The sequence below is a fragment of the Physeter macrocephalus genome, chromosome 18, assembly GCF_002837175.3.
Source record: "Physeter macrocephalus isolate SW-GA chromosome 18, ASM283717v5, whole genome shotgun sequence".
Taxonomy (NCBI): Eukaryota; Metazoa; Chordata; class Mammalia; order Artiodactyla; family Physeteridae; genus Physeter; species Physeter macrocephalus.
Genome location: NC_041231.1, coordinates 40,707,673 through 40,724,135, shown reverse-complemented (window position 1 = coordinate 40,724,135; position 16,463 = coordinate 40,707,673). Strand labels below are relative to the sequence as shown.

The 16,463-nt window shown below is 57.0% G+C and overlaps 2 protein-coding genes across 21 annotated transcripts in view; one reads left to right on the top strand and one right to left on the bottom strand.

Annotated features, from left to right (window-relative positions):
* Window positions 1-493: 493 nt before the first annotated feature.
* Window positions 494-14,147, top strand: ITIH3 (inter-alpha-trypsin inhibitor heavy chain 3). The gene is made up of 22 exons (XM_007117987.4): window positions 494-708; window positions 1,361-1,381; window positions 2,362-2,528; window positions 2,614-2,718; window positions 2,984-3,146; window positions 3,700-3,813; window positions 4,876-5,001; window positions 5,306-5,422; window positions 5,646-5,814; window positions 6,414-6,539; window positions 6,818-6,999; window positions 8,237-8,422; window positions 8,587-8,726; window positions 9,402-9,556; window positions 10,176-10,193; window positions 11,257-11,280; window positions 11,522-11,554; window positions 11,712-11,825; window positions 12,310-12,514; window positions 13,218-13,390; window positions 13,582-13,693; window positions 14,013-14,147. The coding sequence occupies exons 1-22, from the start codon at window positions 616-618 to the stop codon at window positions 14,140-14,142; spliced, it is 2,673 nt and encodes an 890-aa protein (XP_007118049.2). The 5' UTR covers window positions 494-615; the 3' UTR covers window positions 14,143-14,147.
* Window positions 13,297-16,463, bottom strand: part of ITIH4 (inter-alpha-trypsin inhibitor heavy chain 4) — a 22,771-nt gene continuing 19,604 nt past the window's right edge. For 11 of the 20 annotated variants that reach the window (XM_055079857.1, XM_055079858.1, XM_028479036.1 and 8 more), the window contains one exon: window positions 13,345-13,430. Coding sequence is in view for 3 of the 20 variants with exons in the window: in XM_028479031.1 (XP_028334832.1) it covers window positions 13,418-13,430 (13 nt within the window). In the remaining 17 variants the exon portion in view is untranslated. Of the gene's footprint in view, window positions 13,431-13,686; window positions 13,863-14,103; window positions 14,398-16,463 lie in introns of those variants that run through there. The other 9 variants (XM_055079860.1, XM_028479030.1, XM_055079859.1 and 6 more) reach the window with 7 other exon arrangements.

Here is a 16,463-nt window from a genome sequence, read left to right as displayed (position 1 = left end):
AAGGAGGGACACAGGCTGCCAGAGATAAGAGATGTGATGTGCAGAGAAGGGGGAGGTACGCCAGTGGGAAGAGAGTTAAGTTCAGAAAGCGAGTTGGAGCTGGACCACAGGACTTGGGAGTTGTCCTTTTCAAGGGGTCGCGGCAGACAGAGAGAGTAATGAGCAAGGGGTCAGCCATGGAGATCTGAGCCTTAGGGGGATGGGTCTGGTTTGGTGCCCTGGCTGCCTCAAGAAGGGGGGGCTGACTGTGATCCAGGAGGCCAGACCAGAGTCCACGTCTGCGGTGCGGTGACAATGCTGAGATGCTGTTTGTGACTCCATATCCCACTGCCCCCTCCCAGGGGGTCTCGGGGCTCATTTGCCAACACAGAGTTTCTGCTTTCTCCGGGGGCCTCCTTGTCCCACAGCCGCCGGGAGTGAAGTCCTAACACTGCTGACGATACCCACCGGGCCTCCTTGGTACAGGCAGATCCAGGCCCATTACTCCACCCATGTCCAGCTTCCCCGGGGGATCCTCCCGCCTCCCTCCCGCCCACACTGCAGGTCGGTGACCCCACTTGGGAAACACTAGGCTTGCTCATATAAGGAGCCCAGGCGCCGCCAGTGTGCTCAGCGATGCCGTCTGCTCGGTGGCCCTGCCTCATCTTGGCTCTGCTCTCCGGTGTGGCGGTCTCTGGCTTCCCTAGAAGATTATGCCGGCTACTCGGGGTAAATCTGCCCCCTCTTCACCATCTGGCAGGCAGAGGGGCCAGGCCGGGCGGTCCTGTGTGTAGGGTGAGGAGCAGGCAGAGGCTGGGCAGTGAGCTGCAGGGAACAGAGCTGGTATGCGGGGAACTGGGCTCCAGACCTGCTCCCTAATCGTGGGCAAGGCTCTTAAATCTCCTGGGCCTCTGTTTCCCTACCCGTCAGGTGGGTGATGCAGCACGATCAGCTCACCTCACTGAGGGGCTGTCAAGGTCCACGTCTGAGACAAGGGTAGAGGCCTCTAGGAATGGCTGAGCTGAGCTGTGTGGGGTACAGTGGTGGTGGGGTCTGGATGAGGCCTCAGGGGCCTGGGGCCCAGGGAAGGGCAGAGTGAGTCAGGGTATATGGGGCAGGGGAAGAGCTCTGGCTTTGGTCCTCCTTGCCCTGATCCCCCCAGTGAACTGGAGATCTTCCCTCCCTGCACCTCAGTTTCCCCATCTATTCAGAGCCCTTCCTACTCCGACATGTGGCTCTGGGTGGGTCCACGTCCAGAGGGCCCTCAAGGTGTGTGTGTGTGGAGGTCACTGCCGAACCTTGGCCTCAGCCCAGAGCCTACTGCCAAGCCACTGTAGCCTTGGCCTTGGCCTGACCCCTGTGTTTGTCTTTGTTTTTGCAGAAACGGAGCCTCCCGGAAGGGGTGAGAACTTTCACCAGGGATGGGGCAGGGCAGGGCAGGACGGAGCTAGCTGCCCAACGGCGGAAGGAGTGGGCCACAATGGCAGGTCCCTCCAGCTGGCAAACAGCTTATGGCCCCCTGCCCTCGCAGACCCCTGCCGTGACTCCAGAGCCCTGGGAAAGAGCACCACGGAACCATGGCCCTTGGACCTGCTGATAGAGCAGAGGACCACCCTTCCATCCACGGGTCCATCTTCCCACAAACACTTACCGAACGCTTGTCAGGCCCCATGCACAGGGCAGGAGACACACAGTGAATGGCCCCGTCACGCCTTCGCGAAGCATCTTTATATCCATGTTTAACACAGACGTCTCCCTAGAGCGTCCCTTGGTCCATCACCCCGTTGGAAAGAGGGGTTTTGGGGGCACGAAGGCCCTCCCCATGCACTGCCCTCAGATAGGAAACAAGGGCCTATTTGGGAGACAGAAGCGGGCAATTTCCCCAGGGGGTGGGCTGGGGTGTGTGTGGACATGCTCTTTCTAAGCTGAGGTGTGGAAGATGAGCAGGAAGAGCTAGGACCTGGCATGGCTGGAGCACGGGGTGAGCAGAGAAGGCAGGCCCTGCCTGGAGGCCCCCAGAGCCGTGGGGAAGACTGTCCTGAGGGCGGTGGTAAGAACAGGAGGGCTTCAAGTGGCAGAAGGACAGGGTCAGATTTGGGTTTTTATACCATCTCACTGGCTACAGCTGCATGTAAACAGATGATAGAGCTAAGGATGCAGAGTGACCATCAGAACAGTGGTGGCCAATTAAAGGCGGCAACCAAGGATGCTGCCCAGGCTTCTGACATGGGTGACTGGGAGACTGGAGGGGCCACTTACCAGGCAGGAGCTTTGGAGCCCACAAAGGGGAGCTTGAAGGGGAGAGGCCAGGAGGAAGACCTGGTTTCCGGGTGCCTCAGGCTGGCTGGTCACCATCTGCTGATCACTGTCCCTCTCCCGCAGGTGGTCGATGGCATCGAAGTCTACAGCACCAAGGTCCACTGCAAGGTGACCTCCCGCTTCGCTCACAATGTCGTCACCACCAGGGCCGTCAACCACGCAGACACTGCCAAGGAGGTTTCTTTCGATGTGGAGCTGCCCAAGACAGCCTTCATCACCAACTTCACCTTGTGGGTGTCACCACGACTGCTGCCTCTGGGCTGGGAGGGGAGTCTGGCTCAGCATGAGTCCCCCAGCAGCTCTCTCTCCCTGCAGGACCATTGACGGTGTTACCTACCCTGGGAACGTCAAAGAGAAGGAAGTTGCCAAGAAGCAGTATGAAAAGGCCGTGTCCCAGGGCAAGACAGCTGGCTTGGTCAAGTAAGTGTGGACCGCCAGGCCTTGGGGAGAACGTCAGGGCTGTAAGGGCCCTCAGAGACACAAACAACAGAACAGCAGCTACTATTATCATTATATGGCAAAATGCGCTGTAATTCTTACAACGTTATCTCATTTTGAATTTGAGGCAACCAAGGCTCAGAGTGGGTAGAGGTCTCCCCCAAGGGTAAGGGACTTGAACCCAAGGCCCAGGAAGGATGGGCTGGTGCTATCTTTGGGGCAGTCATTGTCTTGCACCCCCATTCAGGGCCTCTGGGAGGAAGCTGGAGAAATTCACGGTCTCAGTCAACGTGGCTGCAGGCAGCAAGGTCACCTTTGAGCTAACCTACGAGGAGCTGCTGAAGAGGCACAAGGGCAAGTATGAGATGTACCTCAAGGTCCAGCCCAAGCAACTGGTCAAGCACTTTGAGGTAATCAGCTGCTCTCCTGCAGCCCCTGCTGAAACTGCTGGGGGCAGGGTGCTGGGAAGGGTCCCTGGGCAGACCCCACAGCAGGGTCAAGAACACAGAAACCCAGGTCCCACCACTTGGTTGAGGAGGCATGGGGGAATTACAGTGGCACTGGCTACAGCACTTGGGCCAAGAGGAGGAGGCTGGGCGGCACCTGGCAGATCCAGGTTGGGTGCTGGGCCCTTGGGGGCAACATCACAAAGTGTCTCTGTAATGCTTGTAACTGCTTACATGGGCATTTTACCTACATCAGAGTGGAAAGCCAAAGGAAATGCTTTAGTGGTAGAATCTGGGGCACCATACGGCAGGTAGTAGAAGAGTTCTGGGGTCAGAGTACCCACTTAAAAGCCCTTGTGGTCATTTTCTTGGTGGGAGACAGCAGGCTTGGCTGTCACAGAGTTGTCTTAGAGGCTGCTCCCTGTACATCACTGACCCATCTCCTTTCCCTTGTTGTCCTGGAGGCTGGGCTCTGCACTGTCACTGAGTGACATCTCCTTACCTTTCGCCATTTCAGATCACAGCAGACATCTTCGAGCCCCAGGGCATCAGTACGCTGGATGCTGAAGCCTCATTCATCACCAATGACCTCTTGAGCAGCGCCCTCACCAAGTCCTTCTCAGGGAAAAAGGTGGTGTAGATGCCCCTCGGGCCTGGGGGGCAGGTGCAGGAACACTGACCCTAGCAGGGCGAGTCTGAACCTGGGGATTTGGCTGATGCAAGGGAGAGAGACAGAGAGAGACAGAGAGAGAGAGAGACAGAGACAGAGAGAGAGAGTGTGCGTGTGTGTGTGCGCGCGTGTGTGTGTGTGTGTGTGTGTGTGTGATAAGTCTGCAACATCCCCTTTCTCCTAGGCCCCCTGGGTCAGGAGTGAGGATGCTGGAGGCAGGGGGCTGCTTGCTGATGATGACCTGCTGGAGGAACTGGGGTCTCAACTGCACTGGGGGACAGGGAAGCCATTTATATAGCCTGGTCCCATTCTACTTTGGGAAGTAGGCAGGGCAGGTTACTGGTCCCTGTTTTACAGATAAGGAGACCGAGGCCAGAGGGAGTTTTTTAGATCTGATTCCACATGAGGGGTGAAAGAAAAAAGGGAAATTTATTCTTGGTACTGGTGGTTGGCTCTGGTCCCCAAGGTCCCCAGCAATTCCAGGGGCCTTGCTGATCATGGGCAGTGGATGAATAAATGTTTATATGGACAGCAAACCTCAGTCAGGACTCCCAGGGTGAGGCCCGAGGAGCATACGCTCAGAAGGCTGCTGGCCTCTGCAGGCGGTGCCCTCACCCAGGGCCCCCTCCCCATTCCCTACTCTGCTCCCTTCCCCCGCCCCTTGGCAACAACACACACAATACCACCCAACATGAAATTCCTTTTCATGGTGCAGAATTCCCCTCCCAAAGTGGCTTCTTAGTGCAGGCAGAGCTAAGGGACTTGTTGTCCCAGTGAGCAGGAAGAGTGAAAGGCTGGCTCAGGTAAGGCCCCAGGCCTCCAAGGAGCTCCCGATCTCCGAAGGGGAGAGAGGTGCTCAGAAAGGCCTGAGCACCCCAGAGGGTGGCAGGACTGCCCAGGCACCTACCTACAGGTTCCTCGCCATGAGGACTGCACCTTGCTCCCCGGGGCAGCCCCGGGCTGGGGTCTGCAGAGGGCAGGCCCTGGCCAAGCTGAGCAAGGCTGGTCATCACCCTCCCTCAGGGCCACGTGTCCTTCAAGCCCAGCTTGGATCAACAACGTTCATGCCCAACGTGTACTGACTCCCTCCTCAAAGGAGATTTTATCATCACCTATGACGTGAACAGAGAGTCTCCAGCCAACGTGCAGGTAGGTACGCGCCGACTGGCTCTGCCAGGCTGGTAGATTCCCCACCGTGGTGGGGTGAGGGCTGATGCGGGGAGGGGCTGCAGCTTCATCTAGCTAGTGAGACACCCTTGATCCTCAGCCCAAGGATGAGTTTCCTGCAAGGTGTGGGGACGACAGGTGGTCCAAAGCCCTCATGTGGCACCCCTGGAGGGGTGGAAAGGACATCTTTATTTTGGGCTGGTTAGTGGCTGCCTTCTATGTGCAAGGGCAGCCAACGTGAGGTTGCTGAAGGGATACTGGCCTCCTCTCTCTCTCCCCTTTCCAGATCGTCAATGGCTACTTCGTGCACTTCTTTGCACCTCAAGGCCTTCCAGTGGTGCCCAAGAACGTGGTCTTTGTGATTGACGTCAGTGGCTCCATGCACGGTCGGAAAATGGAGCAGGTACTCTCCTTGGTGCAAGGGGGTGGGGGTGGGACGTGTGGGAGGAAGAGAGAGATTTTAAAAAAGTGGACGAAGCCAATATTTCCAGTGAAACAGGGGAAAGGGGGACAGGATTCTAAAAAGGCACAAATCATCTGCCCCTTTTCTTGCAGATGGCATGGGCCTCACCACCAGCCTAGGCTGGGAAGACATCTTCTTGTCTGCTTGTCTTTCTCCTTCCCAGACAAAGGATGCCCTCCTCAAAATTCTGGAGGATGTGAAAGAGGATGACTACCTGAATTTCATCCTGTTCAGTGGAGGTGTGACCACTTGGAAAGACACTTTAGTTCAAGCCACTCCTGAGAACATCCAGGAGGCCAGGAAATTTGTGATGACTATTCGTGATCAAGGAAGTAAGAACAGAGGGGAGGGAGCCACCTCCTGCTACTCCTCTCTGCCTAAGCAGGCTGTTTCCCTCCTGCCTTGCGGCAGAGACTCTGCTGGTCCAGGCCCAGCAGCCCCTGGCTGGGGGTAGAGGCGGGAGCGGGGAGTCCTCAGGCTTGATACTGGGGTGTCTTCTCTGTGGTCTAGCGAAACCCATTCTTTCTGTTTCTAACCTGTGATCCTGGTGCCCCACCAGCCCCAGCAAGATACCCTTATCCATGGCAGTTTTGTATGAAAAGATGACAAGTGATGTCTATACTGTTCCCCACTCCTCCCCGTGAGAGGGGCTGGCAGTCCATTTGATCGTTCTCCAAATTGCTCTTACAATCACCATGTGCATCTATCCTTCCGGCAGCTCTGATAGGCTGGTCCTTTTACTCATTTGAAAGACTAAGCCATTCATTCATCACTCACTGAGTCATTCAGTCGATATTTACTGAGTACCACCACATATGGGCAGGCAGGGTCCCTGGGCACGTGAGCAGCGCCTGCTGTCTCGACCTCCTCCACCCGGGCACCCTGAGGACACCCTCCCACGGCGCCGTCTGTCTGTCTGTCTGTGCGCCAGTGACCAACATCAACGACGCGCTGCTGAGGGGCATCAGCATGCTGAACAAGGCCCGGGAGGAGTACAGAGTCCCGGAGAGGAGCACCTCCATCGTCATCATGTTGACCGACGGGGACGCCAATGCGGGTGAGGCAGCGGGTGTAACTCTGGCTGCCGCTCCTGGCCCTGTAGCCAGCGTGCTGCAAGACCTTGGGCAGCTCTCTCCAGCGTCCCCCATGGTCTGTGAGCCCCTCAAGGGCAGGGCCCTGCCTCCCTGCCAGGCCTTCCCACGTCTGCCTCTACAAGGGCTGGTGGCCATGACTCCGCCAACTCTGCACGTGTAGGAGTCAGATCTGTACAGACAGAGCTTCTCCTGACAGCCGCTGGGGCTGTGGCTGGAGCGTGAACACCTCCTTCTCCTGCAGGTGAAAGCAGACCTGAAAAAATCCAAGAGAATGTGCGGAATGCCATTGGTGGCAAGTTCCCCTTATATAACCTGGGCTTTGGCAACAATCTGAATTATAACTTCCTGGAGCGTATGGCCCTGGAGAACCATGGGCTTGCCCGCCGCATTTATGAGGATTCCGATGCCAATTTGCAGTTGCAGGTATGCTTTGCTTTGCACACCTCTGGGAATAAGGAGCTCACTACTTCCTCAGGAAACTGTTCCAATGTGTGACAATTTCGGTTATTAGAAAGAACTTCCTCTTGGGTTGAAATCTACCTCTGGTTATCTCTTACCCTTCAATACTGGTTCTGATTTTGTCTGTGGGCTACACAGAACAGACCTGCTTCCTCTGTAGGACTGCCAGATCAAATACAAGACATCCAGTTAAATATGAATTTCTTATAAACAGCAAATAATTTTTTAGCAAGCATGCTCCAGATATTGCATAGGACGCTATTAGTTTACTAGTGCTGCCTTAACAAATTACCATAAACTGGGTGGCTTCCACAACAGAAATTTATCGTCTCACAGTTCTGGAGGCTAGAAGTCCAAAATCAATGTGTCGGCAGGGCTGGCTCCTTCTGAGAGCTGCGAGGGAAGGATCTGTTCCAGGCCTCTCTCCTTGGCCTGTAGATGGCCATTTTCTCCCTGTATCTTCACATCATCTTCTCTGTGTACATGTCTGTCTCTGGGTCCAAATTGCCCCCTTTCATAGGGACACCAGTCGGATTGGATTGGAGTCCATCCTGAACACTTCATTTTAACTTGATAACCTCTGTAAAGACCCTTTCCCCAAATAAGGTCATGCCCTGAGGTACTGGGGGTAAGGATTTTAACCTATGTATTTTGAGGGTACACAATTCATCCCATGACAGCCGTACTTATACTAAAAAGTAACTTGTCATTTACCTGATATTCAAGTTTAACTCACGTCCTGTATTTTCATTTGCTAAATCTGGTACCCTCCCCCTCCTCCCTGGCACAGGTGACTGCTTCTCCACCTCTGCAGTGGACCCCCCCCGGCCTTCCTCCTGTCAGTCTCTGGGTCTCCATGCTCTCACCCCACATCGCCTTCTTAGTCGGCCTCCACCCTTCCTTCTTACTTTCGTTCCAACAAACATTTCTTGAGTCCTTTCTATGTGCCAAGAACTCTGTCCTTTCCTTTTCTATTCCTCCCAGTCTCTACCTGGGGGGAGGGGGGAACGCGGTGAGGAAGGGCTCCCCCCAAATGAAGGGCACAGTCAGGGCCACGTGGAAGTAGAGATCAGGAGCCAGGACTGGCCCAGCCCGGAAGACTCAACAACCCGCGGAGGCGCCAGTGGGAGCCTGCCCACCCTGTCCTCTCTCTGCCTGCCCTGGTGGCCTGAGATGAGCAGGTCCCCTATCTGGACTCCAGGGCTTCTATGAGGAGGTGGCCAACCCGCTGCTGACAGATGTGGAGGTGGAGTACCCTGAGAATGCCATCCTGGACCTCACCCAGAACAGTTACCAGCACTTCTACGACGGCTCTGAGATTGTGGTGGCTGGGCGCCTGGCAGATGAGGACGTGAACAGCTTTAAGGCGGACGTGAAGGGCCACGGGGTAAGCTGGGCCGGGGCCCGGCTGTGCGCTGGGGATGGGGGATCCGCACGGATAGGGCTCCAGCCTCCTGGCTGATGGCCCAGCAGTAGCAGCTCCTGAACAAGGCCCACCTGGCTCGTGTCTCCAGGCCTCCAGCCTCTCACCTCCTCCCACCCCTGCCCCAGGCCATCAACGATCTGACATTCAGTGAGGAGCTGGACCTGAAGGAGATGGAGAAGGCCCTGAAAGAGCGGGACTACATTTTTGGGAACTACATTGAGCGGCTCTGGGCCTACCTCACTATCGAGCAGCTCCTGGAGAAATGGTGACCCTGGCCCACCTCTCACACAGCCGGGCCCCGCTCTCAGCCCCCGGCACTGCCCCAGCACCTACCTGTGAAGCCCCCTGTGCTGGCTATGCTCCTGGGGGAGCCCACGAGGAGGAAACTTACACCCCAGGAAGTGCACCTCCACGCCCACTCCAGCTGCCCTGCCCTCTTCTTGGCCAGGCCCCATGGCCTGTTTTTCCTGGAGTAGAGCCGGGTCCATCATCTGGGGCTCAAGCAGCAGCCTGGGAGCACCTCGAGGGCAGGGGTGGGCCTCAGCATCCTGTTCCCCGCACCCAGCACGGGCCCATAGAGATGCTGACGCCGAACACAACCAAAGGCTGGGACCCCAGCCCTCAGCCACAGGGAGCAGAGCTTGGGCCCATGTGAGAGGGCCGTGTCAGCCTTCCGTTAAGTGGGCTTGGCCAGGAAAGCCGCTGGCACTCAGCATGTGAACACTATCATGACTGACTGTTGCAGTGGCCACCTTGAGCCCCTTGTATTTTTCAGGTGGGGAAACTGAGGTCCAGAGAGGAATCGGGGCATGTCCGTCTGTCCCAGGGAGCTGGTGAACCAGTTTTTTCTGAGTGCTAGTGGGCTCTGTCCTGGGGGACCCCATTGGGAGGGGTGGAGGAGGGTCCCGGGCTGACCCTCCCACCCCGCCCCTCCCCACAGCAAGAATGCCCATGGTGAGGAGAAGGAGAACCTCACAGCCCAGGCCTTGGACCTGTCCCTCAAGTACCACTTCGTGACTCCACTGACCTCCATGGTGGTGACCAAGCCTGAGGACAACGAGAACAAGACAGCCATTGCCGACAAGCCTGGGGAAGGTGGGCACGGAGGGTGGGGGCCAGAACTCGGAGGCCTTCTTCCAGGCCGCTGGCCTTAGGTGCCCTGAAGAGAAGAGGGCCAGGCTGAGGAGACCAGACCTGCTGAGAAGTGCAGGTCCTGGGGGCATCGAAGGAAAACTGGCCAAGGGACGGGGAGGGTGTTGCAGAGGGAGCGAAGCCGTTAGTGTGAATAGGAGCCTCGAAGTCTCTAAAAGGGCACAGTGCCCAGGGTCATTTCCAGGAAAGGGACTTAGGCTGCAGCATGGAAGGGTTCAGTTAGACAAGAAGAAGCACTTCTGACCTAAAAGTTAGGCCTGGAGCAGGTACCTGGGGACTGTGAGAGGAAGAGGCCCTGAGAGCTGGAGGCTGGGACCAGGCCTGCTCAACCAGACCCCAAGAGGGGGGTCCTGAGTGTCCCTGCAACTGGCACAGGCGATGGGGGTTGGCGTTGGGAGTTAAAGAGCCGGTCTGGGCCAGGCCTTTGCCTCCAGGAGCTCCTGGTTCCTGCAGGGGGCACACGAGGCCTGGGGCTGGCTGGCCAGGCAGTAAGTCGGTCACATTGGCCCTGACACCAGGAGTCTGTGGTCTCTAATGTATTTCTCCTCTTCCTCCCTCCCAGGGCCTGTGGAAGCAGAAGGTGAGCTTTAGCCACAGCTGGGTGGGTGTCCCAGGAGGACGACAAGAGAGGAGCAAGGAGGCCCTTCCAATCATGCTGGGGATGTACTGCTTGGGGAGAGGTCCTCAGGACACCTGGGTTCAGCTCCCAGCTCTGCTGTGAACTCACCAGGGGCCTGGGGCTGGGCTCTGTTCCACTCTGAGCCTAAGGGTTCTTGTCAGTTGACTGACGATAGCTTCCCCTGCCCAAGGAGGGACAATCAGTATGAAAGTATTCTGTGACCTACAAAAATTAGCAACTCAATTAGCACTTGACCAATCCCACAGCAATCCTTTAAGAGAGTCCTCTCATGGTTCCATTTTACAGTGAGGAAACTGAGGCACAGAGAGGTTAAATCTATTTGCTCAATGACTCAGTCAACAGGAGGCCAAGCCGGGACTCTGGCCCAGGCAGCCTGGTTCCACCGCCTGCGCTGGAATTCACAGCACTTTGCGTTTCTCTCATTGTAAAATTTGACCATCACCCCCCCACAGACCCACCACCACCAGGCAGGGCCTCCCCAGCCCCTACCGGCCTGCCTTGTCTCTATCCATACAGGCTGTCCTAACCAAGCAGTATATTTGGAATGGGTCATGGCTTTGCCCTCTGAACAGCCCTGTGAAATGTAGTCACTGTGTGTGTGTGTGTGTGTGTGCGCGCGTGTGTGCATCTGGGTGGGTGTTTTACTACCAAAGACAACAATCACCTGTGAGCTTCATCCCACCCTGGGGATGGGAGTTCAGGGGTGGGGGACGGCATTGTTCCTGACAGAGAAACTGACGACCTAATGGCTTGCATTTTAGCTATGTGGAAGTGCTGAGCCCCAGTATTAACATTACACCCATATTATCCACCAGCCCTAGAAAGGAGTTCCCTAGGCATGTCCCATTTCTAAAGCCTAAACTTAGGGGGTCATATCCCCACCCTCTGTCAGTGTTGGGGCCCCACTGGGGTCCAGCAGCCCCGAGACAGGCAGAAGGCATGGGGTTGGGGGGAGGGAACCCCTAGACCTTGCTCACGCCTGCCCTTTGGCTTCTTTTTTCAGTGATCCCCTCCACGGCTTACCTGAGTGAGTATGTGCCAGCTGCCACAGAGCGTGGCCCTGTGCCGTCCCCCTCCGGAGTCTTTCCTGAATCAGCTCTCTGGGACAGGCAGATGGTTGGGGGGGTCCTGAGGAGACGAGGGAAGGTGTGGGTTTAAGAGCGTTAGAGAGCAGGAAGGGGAGAGGCATGAACGGAACTCTGGGTGGGGGTCCTGGACCCTCCCCGCCTGCTTGTTTAGCTCAGCCCTCTCTCCCTTTGCGTCCACAGCCAACTCCAGGCCTCCCCAGACACCCTACTACGGTGAGTTCCCCAGCTCCTCCTGGGGCGAGGCTCAGGGCCCAGGGCCGAGAGCCTCCTACTTGTCTAGGAGTCCATCCCACGGGGACTAGGAGGCAAGGGGAGGGCCCCGGAACAGTGAGAGACCCTGGGAGCCAGCCCTTTCTCTATGTGCACTCAGTGGATGGGGACCCCCACTTCATCATCCAAGTTCCAGAGAAGGACGATGCCATCTGCTTCAACATCGACGAAGACCCAGGCACAGTGCTGCGCCTCATTCAGGACCCTGTCACAGGTGGGGACTGCGGGCTGGAGCCAGGGTCTCTTCCTGGGACGGCCTGGAGTCCCTAGGATAGGCACATGGACTAGCTCCTCACTCTGCCTATAAGTCACCCATCTTATACACAGATTACATCCTGTAGAGATTACAGATTCCACCCAGAGCCACAGGCTCACCTAGTGTCCCCGGGGCCAGTGGTGTTGGGGAGATGGTTAGAATTAAGTGCAGCCTGGGCATGCAGGGAGGACCCAGCCTGTGTGTAGGGAATCATTTTTCTCTGAACAACACTGGCCCAGGCAAGGGGCAGGGCCCTCAGCCACTAGTGTGACCCCAATGTGTCTAGGAACAGATAGGGTTGGCTCTGAAGTCCTGGTCTCTCAATGGGGCCCCCACTGGGCTACCCCTCAGTAGGTCTGGCTGAAGGGGAAGGTGCATCCCTAAAGACCAGCCTGGACTCAGAAGGTCTTGCTGGTCTCTTGCTACCCCGCCCCTCTGGCAGGCCTCACAGTTAACGGGCAGATCATTGGTGAGAAGAGAAGCAGCCTGGACTCCCAGACCAGAAAGACTTACTTTGGCAAGCTGGGCATTGCCAATGCTCAGATGGACTTCCAGATTGAGGTGACACCGGAGAGGATCACCCTGTGGCATGGGGCTGCACAGAGCACGTTCAGCTGGCTGGACACAGTCATGGTCACACAGCATGGGTAAAGCCCCACTACTGGGCCTCTGAGAGGCGCTATAGCGCATGGGTCTAAGGAGGGATTTGAACAAACTGCAGGACAGAAGATCCACAGGGCTCACAGGAAAGACCAGTGGCCTCAGAGTTCAGCCCCTGCCTAGGGGAGGGTGACCATGGTGGCCCCCCGCCAACCCCTGGGGCCCCCATCAGAGGCAATATCGGTAGCTAGACAGTTCACAGGACTGACCTTGAGGGAAGGGCTGTGTGGACGAAAGCATTAGGTGGACCTGGCAAGCAAGCTGACAGCGACAAAGATCCCGACATGCAACGTGTCTGGCTGAACTTGCTTGTTCTCAAACTCCTCAGCCTCTCCTACGTCTTCAGATCACCCCAAGCTGGGTGGGCAGGGCAGCGGTGTTAGTTCCATGGAGGCTCAGAGAGGGGCAGAACCTGCCCAATGTCGCACAGGAAGCCAGTGGTCGAGCTGGGGTTCGATCCCGGGCCTCCAGACCCCCAGGACAGCCCCTTCTCCTGCTTACAGAGGAGCAGGGACCCACTCAGTGGAGTGCATAGTCAACACGCATGAGCGTCTTCTCTCCAACACCCCTGACATAGCTTCTGGAGTCTGTGTGCTCTCAGGTGTCATGTCTCCTGCTGAGATACCCTTGATTCAGATGCCTGGTGTCATGGCCACCGGGCCTCACTGCTGACCTCCTCTTCTCTCCTAGGCTGTCTGTGACGATCAACAGGAAGAAGAACATGGTGGTCTCCTTTGGAGATGGGGTTACTTTTGTGGTTGTCTTGCATCAGGTGTGGAAGAAACAGCCCATCCACCATGACTTCCTGGGCTTCTATGTGGTGGACAGTCATCGGATGTCAGCACAGACACATGGGCTGCTGGGTACGAAATGTTCAAGCCTCAGGTTGTTCAGGCCACATGGCTGAGGGAAAAAGGCATGCAAAGGGCCAGCCTAGCCACCCTGGACCCAGGGCTCAACACCCCGTCCAGCCTTTGCATCTACCTTGGAAGGCCAGTGGCCATGTCACTTATGGTGGTGGCAGGGCTGAGAGTGTGAATGTTTTTATTCCCAGGACAATTCTTCCACCCCTTTGACTTTGAAGTGTCTGACGTCCACCCAGGCTCTGACCCCACAAAGCCAGATGCCACAATGGTGGTGAAGAACCATCGGCTGACGGTTACCAGGTGAGGAGACTCCACTGACGTCCTCACCCTGCCCTGTCACAAGACAGGAGGAAGGAACCCTCTCTGCCCACGCACATCAGCCCAGCTGGCTCTTGTCGTCTGTGGGGCATCCTTGTTTCCCTCTGGAGTCTTGGCCCCCTCTAACTGGGAAAAGGTCAAATTTGACCCCCTAGAAGGAGTAACCACAAGACCTCATTCTTGACCAGAGTCTGGAGTCCTAGAATTGGCAACTTCACACCTCTTTTCAACCTTAGGTCCTTGGGCGCAGCAGCCATCTTGCCTACCCCGTGTATCACGGCATCTGTCTCCTTTCTCCCAGGGGCTCCCAGAAGGACTACAGGAAGGACGTCAGCGTTGGCACAAACGTTGCCTGCTGGTTCGTCCACAACAATGGGCAAGGGCTGATTGACGGCGTCCACAGCGACTACATTGTCCCCAACCTGCTCTGAGTGGACATGCCAGCTCCTACTGAGACGGCTGGCAGGGCTTGCCTGGCATCTGGAACAGAGGCACAGAGTGGGGCCTGATGGAGGGCTGTGACAGTAAAGGCCAAGGAGAAACCGGACGGCTACCAGTGTCTGCATGCTTCCATGAGCCCCTGCTCCAGGGGACAGGCAGCTCGAAGGAAGGGCTGGCTGCTAGGAAGGCAACTTCCTGGGCCACTCCACCGATGCGGCTGAAAGACGCAGTGGGTTGGGGTGGTACTATGGGGAGTCAAACACATGACGGTTGGGGAAGGAAAAAAAATCAAGAATTGACTCGAGAGCAAAGAGGCTCTGAGAAGTCGGGAAGGACTGACTGCATTTCAGAGTTCAGGAGGGTCAGAGGAAAAGTCAGGGGTCATGGCTCACAAGCTCTTACCAGGACCTTTAGGCCTGAAGCTGCTTCTATGACTCAGGAGCAAAGAGTGCTCCAGGGCAGACCCAGCCTGTAGCTAATTGTGCACGCCACCCACCTTTCCACTCTAATCATCTCGCCATCCATCCACCCGCCCATCCCCGCCCCGCCCCCCCCCCCCCCCCCCGGCAACAACCCATCTATTCAGCAGGTAAACCCAACCTGGTTCTGGGCTAGGATCTGGGAGCACATAGTTTAGTAACCCAGGTCCTGCTTGCATGGGTGACCAAGTTTCCCTTCAGCTGGGCTGGGGATCCCTGGGATCCTCCAATCACTCCTCACGGTGACACCTGCTGCACCCTCACAGTAAGTCCTGGGTGGGGTGGGGGTCAGACAGAGGTTCCTAGAGAAGGGGCTCTGAGGGCTCTCAGCCTGGACAACCCTCTCCCACCCGGACAACAGCAACCGCCCCTCCCCAGCCCTCCCGCTTCCAGAGAGAGCTTTTTTGCAGTGCAGACCCGGTCATCATTCCCTGCCTGAAACCCTATAAGTGACATCTCCCACCCAGGGTTCTTGGGACAAAGACAAAAGTCCTTCCTGCGGTCTCTCCAGTTTCATCAGCCCCCACGCCAGGTGCTCCCTCTGTCTCCATTCCAGGCACACAAACTGCTTCCAGTTCTGCAAACACAATCCCCCCTTCCCCAGATCCTTTGCCTCTCCTGTTTTCTCTGCCTGAGGGGCTGAGGGCACGCTGGGCGGAAGGTACCCGGCTGAAGGAAGCATTGGGTGGCTTCACTTATGGCAGAGCGTGGGACGCAGTAGACTGGAGGAGGTTGCAGTCAGATTGGGAAGGGTCTCGAATGCCAGCGGGGTGGGGTGGAGTGGGGTCTGGCCATGGCTCACCAGGAAGTTCTGCTACCTCCCACTCCAGGGGTCCCTCTGTCTGAGCCAGGACAGGGTTGCCCAGGGCCCACACTGGCTTGGGGGCCTGGAGAGGGCTGGAGAAGGGCAATCCAGGAGGGAACATCCGACACCAGAGGAGCCCCCGAGGTGCTGTTACTGCTCTAGAGGGAGGGCCACATGAGACATGGCCCTGGACTGAAAGTGGCAGAGGTCCAGGCTGGGCTGGCAGAAAGGGCCCGGGCCTGGGATGGGACACCCTAAAGTGGGCAGTCCCAGGTCGGCTGAGGAGCCATGTAGCTTTAAACCAGTCATCTTGAGGTCAGTTTTCACATTTATGAAATGGGGAGAAGGATCCTGCCAGATGGAGCGTGTGAAGAGGCATCGGCATGGTAGTTTCTGGTCCTCCTGAGGTGCCTATCTTTGTCCTGCTGCTCCAGCTAGCAACCAAACCCAGCGGGCTGGGAGAAAGGCAGCAGGATGTGCCCAGCCCAAATGTTGCCCCCTCCCCCAACACATAGTCAGGGAGGGCTGTCCTCTGCCCAGTCCCACCTCGTCCTGGCTGTGCCTGTCCCTGCCTACAGCCTCTGAAGGCTCCCTGGGCTTTCAGGATAGAAGCCAAGCTCCATGGCGAGGTGTACGCAGCTGGTGCTGGCCTGGGGCTGCTTCCCCACCTCGCCAGCATCCCTTCCAGCTCACCCCACGGCACTGCTTCCCTTTACCTTCCTGGACCCAGTGCAGTGTCCTGGCTCTGGCCCTGGTGTCCCTGCCCTCCTTTTCCACTGGGCTAACTTTTCTTTATTCTTCAAAACTCAACCCCGGTCCAATCCCAACCATGACACTACCAGGAAGCCTCCCCTGATATTCCTCAGGTTGGGCAAGATGTCTGCCTCTGGGCTGCTTGTGGCACCTGGTTGTTCTCTGGGTGGCAGCTGTGTCTGTCAGGTGCCCAATGTACCTGCAGCACTCGGCCCAGGGCCTGGACCAAGCAGGTGCTGGAAAGCATGCAGTGAACAAAACAGTGACATGCATG

Bases quoted from the DNA above. Each gene is read 5' to 3' on its own strand.
- ITIH3 (XM_007117987.4), top strand. From the start codon at position 616: ATGCCGTCTGCTCGGTGGCCCTGCCTCATCTTGGCTCTGCTCTCCGGT. The intron at 2,529-2,613 runs GTGGGTGTCACC...CTCTCCCTGCAG, and splicing joins TTCATCACCAACTTCACCTT to GACCATTGACGGTGTTACCT. The intron at 8,423-8,586 runs GTAAGCTGGGCC...CCCCTGCCCCAG, and splicing joins CGGACGTGAAGGGCCACGGG to GCCATCAACGATCTGACATT.